The following is an 11369-nucleotide window of genomic DNA, read 5'->3' as shown; positions in this document are numbered from 1 at the left end:
GGATCCTGTTCCAGTGCCCAACCACCCTCTGGGAGAAGAACTTTTTTCTAATATCCAACCTAGTCCTTTAATGTGTCAAGGTCTCTCTGCAGGGCCTCCCTGCCTTCGCGGGAGTCAACAGCTCCTCTCAGTTTTGTATTGTCTGCAAAGTTGCTTAGTATCCCTTCCAGTTCCATGTCCATGTCCAAGTAATTTATAAAGATGTTGAAGAGCTCAAGGCCTAAGATGGAGCAGAACCCCACTAGTGACAAGTCGCCAGTCTGATATTAACCCATTCACTGTTACCCTCTGTGCTCGACCCATGAGACAATTGCTTGGATGAATCCCATCAGGCCACATAGATTTTTAGGGATCCAGCCCAAGCAGCAGATCCTGCTTAATTTCAGGATCAACTTTTACAGGATTCTGGGCTAAGGGGTGGAGAGCATTACAGGCCTGACCCTCCCCAGGGGTAGCCTTAAGCCCAAATGTGAATAAGGATTTTCATATATACAACTTGGCGACAGAAAGCAAGTTTTTTTAATTCAGGTGCTGACTCAGGCATAACGTATGCACTCGGAAATGAAATGTGTTTCATTTATTGATTGCCCAAAGTAAGAGCGTGCCAGGGCCACAGAAATGCTGAAAGTTCATAGGTATATTTGTGTGCCAAATACAAAAGTGCCCGGTGCTGGTGGACCAGGAAAATACCTTGAGTTTCTTCACTTGGATGTACAAAATTAGTAAATGCTTTCAGAATGTGGCAGTGTTACTGTACTTGTACTCCTCAGTTCTGGGGCATGAGGATGATACAAAAACATCTGCTGCAGCATTTATGGTAGATTATAGGGTGTTAGACTAGCAGAATTACCACATAAACATATAAAATGAAACTGTTCATTATCAAAATTAGAGCTAGGAGCAGACTGAGTATGATGTATGGCCACATACTGAGCAAGAAAAATACAAATGCATGTCGAATAAACAGTGCCAGCTGAGCTTCATTATCTGTACGAAAAATAGTATCCTGTCAAATAGTTATAAGACATATACAGGATTAAGCTAAATCAAGAATCAATGGGCAATTTTCATTTTAGAATTTCCTTAGCTTTTCCTTCCCTTTAAAACATTTTCAGTTCTGTTAATTTGTTTTGAATGAGTAAATACGTACAGGGTTTTTCTGGTAGTGCACTGTAATATGAATTTTATCCTGAATTAGTTGCATCATTTCACAAGCTTTCAATTCAGAGTCTATATATAATCAGACTTGATTTTTCAGCCCCCTCTAGAGTAAGCAGAAAGCTCTGACAGCCTTTCATTTTACCTTAGATGGTTGAGGTAATGTGCTCCTCCTTTTGCCTTTTAATTAGACTTCCTGTTACTCTGAACCTTTAAGGATGTTTATGGAAGTATTGAAAAAAACTAAATTGAGACATGATAAATTGTTAAAGAAGTGTTCATTTTATAAAAACAATCCTTAAGATGCTTTCACATGAAAAACCTACTTCAGAAAAAAAGCCAGTCAAACCCATTGTTACCTGGCAACCAGGGATAATATTGATATTGATACTAAAGTGTAGCTTTAGAAGCTTTGTGGCTGATGTTTTACTTGCTGTAACTGCAAAAGGAGTCTCTGGAAGAAGTGCTACAAGGTTTAGCCAGTTGTATGTTCACCACTCTTGCAAGAGAATCAAGTCATATTGTTTACATGAGAATGGACCGGCTCCTGCTGCCTCCCTCACACAGTGCTCTCTACTAACTCTTATTTTCTTTACAGTTTTGTATCTTTTTACACTGGTGCTTTCCCTCTTGGGTCCTTGAACTGCTCCTTGTTCCTATATCTATAATCTCACTTCTGTCTTCAGTTTTAGTTTTATTATTTTGCATAATTCTCCCAATTTAGTGAGTTTCTCAGTAGTCTAAGCCAAACATATGCAGCTCAAACCTAGCCCTTGAGTCACAGGCAGCTGAGTCCATAGGAGAATAATAACATGATGAAAGCCCACTGCCATTTCCCCCCTGCCCCCAGCCATCTCTAATCATACACTTCAGCCCACCACCACATTTACTCCCCAGCTGAGCTCTCACAGGTAGGTTATGCAGGTGCTGTGAAAGGCAATACCATCTCAGCAGACCTACCAGAGTTCATGAATGTGTAATTCCAGCGGTCTCCCGGAGCGTGTCTGGGCTGCTTTGTTGGTTGCAGGTAAAACACTAGAATTCAGCTGCAGCAAGGACCCAACAAACAGCAATAAATCAATATCTCCTAATGGGAAGCTAAGGGTTGGGGAACTTAGTCTTCTGTTTCTATGGTTGCAGATTTTGATTTCAGACAGTGGCATTGAACTGCCAAGAAAAGGGCAACCATTTCCCTATCAGTTTACACTTGTAATTCATTATTCATTATGCAGAATTAGAGAGCTTAATTGAAGGTCTTTGAGAGAAGACTTAAGCAATACACCACAGCAGTTTGGTAGCTAAGATGCTGTTGATTCTTTCCAAGTGAAATATACCTCAATCTAAAAAAAAAGCAATTTGACAGCTTTTTTTTTTTTAAGCATGTTAATTTGTTTGAAAGAACATTATAAAAAGAATTGAACATGGGCTTGATGTCTGGAAGTTACACATGATACAAAGCTTTCTATTATTATCATTACTAATGCCATAATATGTTTGCTGCTGCAACCAAAAACTTTGTTAAACAGGTTGGTGATGGAGGAAGACTAGTTCCAGTGCCCAGCCTCAGTGAAGCTGATAAATACCAACCTCTGAGCCTTGTGATTAAAAAAAGGAAATGCTTGCTTTCAAAAAAGTCTAAATTTGCTTCAACACCTTTCACATTAAAAGACATTCTTGAAGGGGAGAAAGAAATTTCTGCAGGTAAGACTTTTATCTTTAAGTGAAAAAATGCATGTTTTCTAGTAAATACAGAACTGTAGATATAGTTTAAACTGTGCAGGTAGTATGATGGTTCTTTAATGAATGGGAAATATTTTTCTTGCTTAATTATGTAATAAATATTTAGGAAAAAAAGGACTTTCTGTAAAAAGAGTAAAAAAAAAAAGAAAGTTAATTATACTAAAAAACCTTGTTATTTTCTGAACTAGTAGGAAAGACAAATTCAGTTAAGCCTTGATTTTTCACAAACCACAATTTCCTGACAATTGTACTGATGTATGTTGATTAATTGCTACTTAAAATTTGTTTTTAATATACACCTTTCTCTGTATATTCATTTTTAAGTGTGTAAGAATGGCCTCAGTTTTACAGCTGTTCCATGCTAGTAGTCTCTCATGCTGAACTGGGCTCTGCACAGGCAGAAGCATTTGACAAGAGCTATCTGACTAATTGGATTTCTGTAAGATTTTTTCCACATTTGTAATATCTTTGGTGTATTTAAAGAGCTTAACTGTGTTTAATTTGCCTTTGTGATGCAATAACATTAATTTTTGAGGAGATTCTATGAGAATTAGGAGGTTTGAAACTGAACTATGCTGCCTATATTTCCCTCTACCTTCCTTTGAAAAGTGTATAATTCTTGTCTATGTTGTTTTCTCAAAATAATTTGTTTTATTTTTTTGAGAAGATGTCAATTTTGACAAAAATATTGATGCTACTAATTGCATAAGAAATGCATTAATTATAAACTCTACTAAGACAAACCATTATGAGCACAAGAAGACAGAAATACCAGCTGACACAACAAAGTGGGGATTCCAGAATTCAAGCATTATGAAAAAAATTGTAATCTGACTAATCCTACTGATCTTACATTCAGGAAAATTCAGCTGGCTTGTCCTGAATGAAAAAATTTGAAAAATCTCATTAAAAAATCTGAGAAAAAGGTTACAAAATATCATTAAAAAAAGCTAACAAAAGCTTAATAGTCTTTTCTGTTAAGGTTAAACATCATGTGCAGAAAGTATTGTCCCTTAATGTAAGCAAAGAGCTTTGTAATTTAATTTCCTTTTTTATGTGACAAAGACAAGTGTTTGTAATCTTTTTATAATTATGAAAAATATATTACTCTTTTTTTTATTAGAAATAAAGACAAACAGGATTCATAGTAGGTGACTTTGTAATGTCAGTTTATCCTAAAAGCTTCAAAGGATTAAAACCAAAAAAAGGAGTAAAACTCAGATTCCTAAATGTATTTGGAAGTCTAATCCCTGTATTCATTTTAACTTGGCAGCCAATGCATTTCCTGTTAGTGTAACAGAAATGTATTTAAGTTTATAAAGACAGCATTATAGAAGTACTTTGGTACTTACCTTTTGATTGTACAGTAATTCAAGGCAAACTTCAAGTAAGTCAGAATTAATCTATTGTTTTCCTTAAAAATAAACTGATGTAGTCCCTGGATTCATGAGGCATATGTGGAAACTGTGGTAAGTCTTTCTACATGTGACATGTCAGGTAAAAGGCAGAGTTAATGTCACTGGCACACCCATGTCTCATTTACATATTGCAAAAATGAAGAAACGTTGCTGTCCTCTGTACTGCATCTAGATTCAATACAGAATTCCCTAGTATTTTTTACACACAGTGGCTTTCACTTTATTAATAGTTTTAATATTCTGTGTGGCTTCCACTGAGTCATTTTGGGTTTCAGAGCCTCTGTTATTAAAGCCACAGCACACGACATGTATAGTTTGTATGTACCTACAGCATAGCTACAGGTAGAAGTACTTTAGGAGAATGATAGTAAGCACAGAAATTTAGGAATAGCCCTAATCACCATTTCATGCCCAGGACGTGTCACATGCAGGACCATGGGCACAACTCTGCCAGAGAGAGGCACAGAAACCCTCTGACTCCTGTGTGCTCTCTTTCCATCAGTCAGCAGCAGCAACACCAAGAAGTGCCCAATGTGGCTCTGAATTTCACATCAGAATGGTTAAGCGCAGTAGGAATGGTACCATTTATTCTTGCTCTGTGAAAATACTGTGTTCAGACTTTTCATCACCCAACGATTTTCTTCTTTTACTCAGGTGTCTCATCTTACCAGTTGCTCAACTATGAAGACAAATCCGATGTTTCCCTTAACGGTAGAAGAGGAAATCAGATAATGAATGATGTTGGTTTTGATATTGCTGGATCAGATTCTGTTGCCTTTAAAGCTTCATTTGGCATAGTGACCAAACACGAGGTTGAAGTACCAAGATTACTTAAAGAACTTACTACAAGGTTATATTATATATTTTGATTTCTGGTTCCATAATTATATTTCATACAGTTAGATTGAAAGTCTGAAATGCTTAGGTTTTTATTATTTTTAGTCAACCAATAGCAGTCACCATCTAATATTTTCAAGGATCTGAAGTTGGATCACTGGGATTAGACATATGACCTTCTGCATAGTACAGACTGTACAAATTTTCTGAATTCTTGTTTGAATTACAGTACATCTCTGAGAAAAAAATATAAATTCAGAGAGGAAGAGTCCATCCAAGCTCCAATCTATGTTATATCATAATATTGAAAATTTGAAATTTACTTTGAATGACAATACCCAGCTCCGGGTTTCAGAAACAGGATTTCTTTGCCCTTAATGAACTAGGGAGCCATATATATTAGGGCCAATGTAGGTACTTTGAGGTTTTATGGAGTTATTACACAGCCTTTTCTTTGAAAAGCAAAGCAAAATAGGTTTATCTACTTGATTTTTTTCATAACCTTCTGTGACTTTTCTCTAAATCCAGTCTTGTTTTACCAGCATTTCTTGTGGAGCTGTGGACACTGCAAATGAACTTGGTGTTCCTGTGGTGCTAGCAAAAATGTCAAATGTAGAAATATGATGTGACTAATTCTAGGTGTAATTTTTATTTTTTATTTCAAAGATTGTCCCTTGGTCACAGTATCATCCCAGTGAATCCCACTGTTGCATCCCAGTAAATGATTTACTACACATGGTGGAACATTTGGTATTTTCAAACATATATTGTTTCCCTGTAGTTATTTATCAAACGGTACATTTTATTTTGTATCTGTAGAGTCTCTTGTTCTGTACCTGCCTTTTCCTAGTTTATTTGTAACCTCTAAACATTATCATTAATAACTGGGAGTGGGGAAAGAGGATCTACATAAAAAGATTCAGTCTTATAAGACTAACAAGCAATGCTTGTAGAAATTCTCCTACAAACACTTGTTTCATGATTGTTCAATGTTTATAAGTGATACAGGATTTTTTTTCAGTTATAGGCACTAAAATCAGTTACATGGATCAACTTCGAACTTTCCAGGGTGTCCCAGACATCCCCTCTAACATTTGTACATTATTGTACAAATTTCCTTGAATTTTTTAGTGCTTCTGTTCCCAAACACTGAAAGCCAATATTAAGTTTACAGAGATCTCAGCCAGTTTTTTTACTGCTATGAAACAGACATTATGTTGATTTATTTACTGATTCAAAGTTACTAATTCTATTAGCTGCTTTGTAAATTGTTAATCAGGTCTGAATTTCCTTCCTACCTCTCTCTTTTTTTTTAGGAAAATAAACTTTGATCATTGTCTAGTCCATCAATTAAGAAAAAGTAGGATGGAAATTTTATGCGTGGTCATGGAAAGTATTCGAACTACAAGGCAGTGCTCGTTAACTGTCCATACTGGAATGCGTGGAGAGACAATGAGGGTAAGTATGTTTGACAGAGTTCTGTTACTTATATGATCAAGCATAAAAAGCTCATTTGTATGAATTTTATGGTTGGATTTAATTGCGTTTTTATTATGTAAGCTCAGAAAAAAATCTGAAGTAAATCAATATTATGGTACTGATGTAAAATGATTTAAAAGTTGGTCTTGTTAGCAATGCTTACGTGACTGAGGGATGAGAAATGCATGAAAGGATGTCTCGACAATGAGCCATTGCTTGGGGTGAAGCCTCAGCAAAAATGTGGAATTTACATCTTATTAGTTTGACTTTCTAATAAATGTGTAACCTATCTTTCATTATTATAATATGTTCTATAACACATTGGAACTTCAGGTTGTTATTATTTTGAGGGTCAGCATCTTACTCCCTGTCTTATGTCCTTCCTCTCTCTCCCCCTCTATGTGTTTGAATAACTGAACCTACAAATCTTATGACTTTGCCTATTACTAGTATTTATAAATCATTCACATAATTTTCAATGAGTGATGCAAGTTAAGTTACTATCTCTGTATCAAACTTTATTAAAATACAAATATGTTAATAGAAAACTCTTTAGCTGTGAAATTTAATCTTCAGTTTCAAAGTTTCCTTCTGGCATTATAATTCTCAATATATGCAGTTTGAGATGCTATTTTGTTTATTTTTTCATTACAAATTGTAACTTTTTTTCTTTTGATGCTTTTCTAAATTATAGTTTCACATTATTGAAGATCAGAATTGTAAAGGGCGGGACAAAGCCATTGTTTTTCCTGCGCATACAACTATTGCTTTTAGTGTATTTGAACTCTATATTCATTTGGATGGTAATTTTGGTAAGTGATGTGAATTACTGTCATTACTACTATTACTTATAATTATTTAAGATTTTAAGATAGTTTTACTACTCTTGATATACATAGGCCTTGATCCCCTACAATGGTATGCTTTAATGTTATGTGCATAAGTATTCTGACCTTCTAAGAGAAACAGTGCTTGGAAAGATAAACAAGGCAGGTGCTAGAAAACAGTCTGCTGTGGAAACATTTTTGAACAGTTCGTATGATTTTGTATTTCTTTTTAATCCTGCAGTTGTATTGCCTAAAAAAATTACCTATTTATATTTCTAGCCTTGAAGGAACAGGCTTATGAGACTATCTGGTCAGTTTTGTATAAAGTAGGCAAGTAAAAAGATCCAAGTAAAAAAAAAAGTGTACAAAACTTCTAAACTAAGCTAACATTTTTTTCTGTTGGGCCTTTAATTTCAGTCTGATACATCATTACCACATATGGATATCTGAAGATCTTTAGGAGGAAATAATCATGGTTATTGGAAACTAACAAAAAAATTTGCATAGCTTTTATTTCAGTTTAAAGGTTTTCATTCAAGTTATGGATAGAATCATAGGTGATACTTATTTTTTTTTACCAAAAGGTTTTAGTAGTTGATTGGAAGAGGTGACTACAGAACTCACAGCCTTGCTTATTATTTTTCATTTTTGGTTTCAAATAAGACCACAGAAATGCTTCTCCTTTAGAATTAGGGCTTCCATTTATATGATACTGACTTAGTCCCTTAACATGGCTAGAATTTGTGTGTGAACCAAAGCAAGCTCTGATGATGTTACTTGAAAGCCACTAACATTTAAAAATTCCTATTGAAACAGTGTCACTTGATTCTATGGGTTATTACAGAGTGCAGACTCGTATTAAAAAGTTGTACTAGCCATTAAAAATATTAGCAAAGCTGAATTTAATCACTGTTAGCTTTATTGATGAGAAAGCATATTAAATTCTGTAGTGCAACTCTGGAGTTTGTATTTTGTTCTTTTAAAAATATATTTTTCATTTTTACAGAACTCTGTGTGACTCCAATTGCAAAAGGAGGATTTGAAAAAGAGAAATCTGGACCATCTTCACTGACCAAACTAAGGAGATTAAAGAACAATCTATTTCATCGAAGTATGATTTCATATATAAATATATAATGTCTTAATGCATGAAAAGTGTGTTTTTGTTTCTTTAATTTCTGTACAAGATAAATGTTTAAAGAAAGAAATTTTGATGGGAAATGTACCTCTCAATTTCTAGTGTATCAAAATGATTGTGAAGTTATTAAAATTTATGTTTGAGAATCTGGCTCGTTCAGAAATAACAAATCTATGGTATTGCTGTTCATTAAAACTGTAAAGATCCTAAAGTAAAAATTATGGCTGTTGATAAACTGGTATGGAATAACTATACAACTTCAGTTAACGTCAAACCTATTTCCTTGTTTGACATTTACAGCTCGTGTTATGTAATACAAGTTATAATCTGTAGTAATATTTGAGGGCAAATGCTTTAAGTTTAAATACCAAACAATATTAATTTAAATATTTGAATGTACTTCTTAGGCTGTATGTTCACACGGCAGGCACATGGGCAAGATACCATCATAGTTCTCTTTACTCATTCTGATATGAACAACATCCAACAAAACTGAGTATCACTGTATGCAGCTATATTTCTTCAGACCAAGATCTTATACGTGTAATAGTCCTTGGTCCAAGTACTTTGGAAAGCTGCAAATCTGAATGTGAAGATAAATGCTGAGCAGTAAACAAGTCTGTCTAAAGGCTGGTCTGTATAGGTGTCCTCGCTCCATTGTATCCCATTCTCAATCAAAGGACTTCTATGGACCAAGCCTTCAGTGCTGCTCCAGTTGAGACTAAGGGAAAAAGCTTCAGTGGGTATGACACACCTCAGTAGCTGTAGCTACTGTTTGTCATTCAATCTAAACTAGTCAATCGCTGAAGAGAGAGGGAAAAGGTAGGTAGTTCCAAAATGGAACTCCCCGGCATATTTGGGTGCTTAGAAATCTGCTAGGAGGTCAACAGGGAGTCTTCCAAGTTTTCTAAACCTGTTAAGTATTGGTGGGATTTTTTTTGTAAATAATAGGAAAGAAAAGTGAATTTACTATGTTTAGAATATAAAGCTAGAAATGCAAAAAATAAAAGCAGGGAAGTACACAGCTGTGATTTGACTTTGCACCAATTTCTCAGAAGCTTGAGTCATGCCTATCTTTTAGGTGTATTTCTAAAAATATAATTATATAGGTTATATAAAAAAATTCTGGCTTTTGTGAGTGTCTTATGTGAAGTTAAAGAAAAATTTTCAACACACAGGGTTTTTGATGGGAAGTAATCTATATGGCATGCCTAGAATGGTTTTGTGAATCAGTTGTTATTTCTATAATTAAGCTAACATTGTTTTTTAAATGACATTTCATAATGTAATGACAAATCGTTGCTTCTTTTTCTTGTGCATTCTTTTGCAGATAAAGGAGTAGTGGAAATCATTGCTAACTCTGATCCTTACTTGGAGGACCTTTTTACAGATTATTATGATAAAGCTGCGAGCATGACTGATCTCTCTACAAGCTATCTCAGAGAAGGTTCTCATATCCGAATTAATTTACTTAATAACAACATCCCCAAAGGTCCTTGTGTCCTCTGTGGAATGGGAAGTTCTAAAAGGGAGACAGTCTATGGATGCCTAGAGTGTTCTTTTAATGGACAGAAGTACGTACGACTGCATGCTGTGCCCTGTTTTGACCTCTGGCATAAGAGACTAAAGTAACCGAGCTAGGAAAGTGCCTGTTGTCACTGACAGAGGCATAACTGTGCCACAAACTTTTCAGAGTTAGTAAATATGACTCAAATGGTAAAATGCAAAATAGTGAAAGTGCAAAACATTTTATTACACTCTTCAAATTCTTTGCTTCAGTCAATGACCTTTTACTTTAAAACACCCTCATGCATTCCCTGACATTGTTTTTTTTTCTTTCTAGAGCCTTCTCATGATAATGGAAAATTTACTTTTAAACTGTATTTTCGTAATGTCAGAATATATGCTAAAAGTTGGTTTACATAAACTTGTTGTTAAACCCCCAAAATGTTGCCTTTCTCTACACTGGCACATGATGGCTAAATTAGAATATTTGTTAATAATTTAGTGTTCTCATGAATGATTAATTGAAGTATCAGATTAAAAAGCATGCTAAAACTTAGCTCAGCCCCATGTTCCATTAACAAAAGGGAACAACAGAAACTACAGATAGGAGTTTCATATTAGGATGCCTTTGCTGTATTGTCAAGTTTGTTTAGATCACAAAAAAAGTACCAGCCAGTCCACCTTCTGCATTTGGATTTTATGACTTTTACATGTTCAGAAAAAAATTGCTTAGCTGAAAATATTTTGGAAACTTATGAAAATAACAGAACTACACACTCCAACAAGACCTCAGGGGTGAAGGTCTTTAGCTGGCATTTTCAACCACAGAAAATTAAGCCTGTTGAGAACAGGAACACGTGAGGAGGGCACCACAGTTTTGTCCAGTCTGGGACTGGGCATGCTGTTGGGTAGGGTGCTGTTGACCCTCTCACTATGCTATTTTAAACTGGCAAAGCAAAAAACATTTTTCTACCTTTTAAAGTAATTTTAAGGATAACCCAGGTATGAAAGATTTTTCAGTGGTGCTGCCACTTTCACTGTGTACAACTGATTATTACATGCTGAAATGAATACAGCCATTGCTTTTCACGTGAGAAGAGCAAAACATGCTACCCAAGTGTTGTGGTGACATCTGCATAAGCAAAACAGTTAATGAGATCCAAATACTTTCTATAAACTATTGCTACTTCTTTGAATTTTTACAGAAGCAGGGAAACCAGAATGATGCTCAGATAATTACTTATGTTCATATGTAGTATCTCCCAT

At 35.0% G+C, this 11369-nt stretch overlaps 1 protein-coding gene across 2 annotated transcripts; it reads left to right on the top strand.

Annotated features, from left to right (window-relative positions):
- The first annotated feature begins 2622 nt into the window (after positions 1-2622).
- On the top strand, positions 2623-10450 carry PJVK (pejvakin). 2 transcript variants are annotated; one of them, XM_027637392.1, is made up of 6 exons: positions 2623-2859; positions 4971-5166; positions 6470-6611; positions 7327-7444; positions 8466-8570; positions 9928-10450. In XM_027637392.1, the coding sequence occupies exons 1-6, from the start codon at positions 2649-2651 to the stop codon at positions 10227-10229; spliced, it is 1074 nt and encodes a 357-aa protein (XP_027493193.1). In that variant the 5' UTR covers positions 2623-2648; the 3' UTR covers positions 10230-10450. The 2 variants fall into 2 exon arrangements, with proteins under 2 accessions (XP_027493193.1, XP_027493194.1); XM_027637393.1 differs by lacking the exon at positions 8466-8570.
- Positions 10451-11369: the final 919 nt, after the last annotated feature.

The sequence above is a fragment of the Corapipo altera genome, unplaced genomic scaffold (genome assembly GCF_003945725.1).
Source record: "Corapipo altera isolate COAL_440 unplaced genomic scaffold, ASM394572v1 45, whole genome shotgun sequence".
In the NCBI taxonomy this organism is placed as follows: Eukaryota; Metazoa; Chordata; class Aves; order Passeriformes; family Pipridae; genus Corapipo; species Corapipo altera.
The sequence above is the reverse complement of the archived record's forward strand: the minus strand, read 5'-3'. Positions and strand labels throughout refer to the sequence as shown.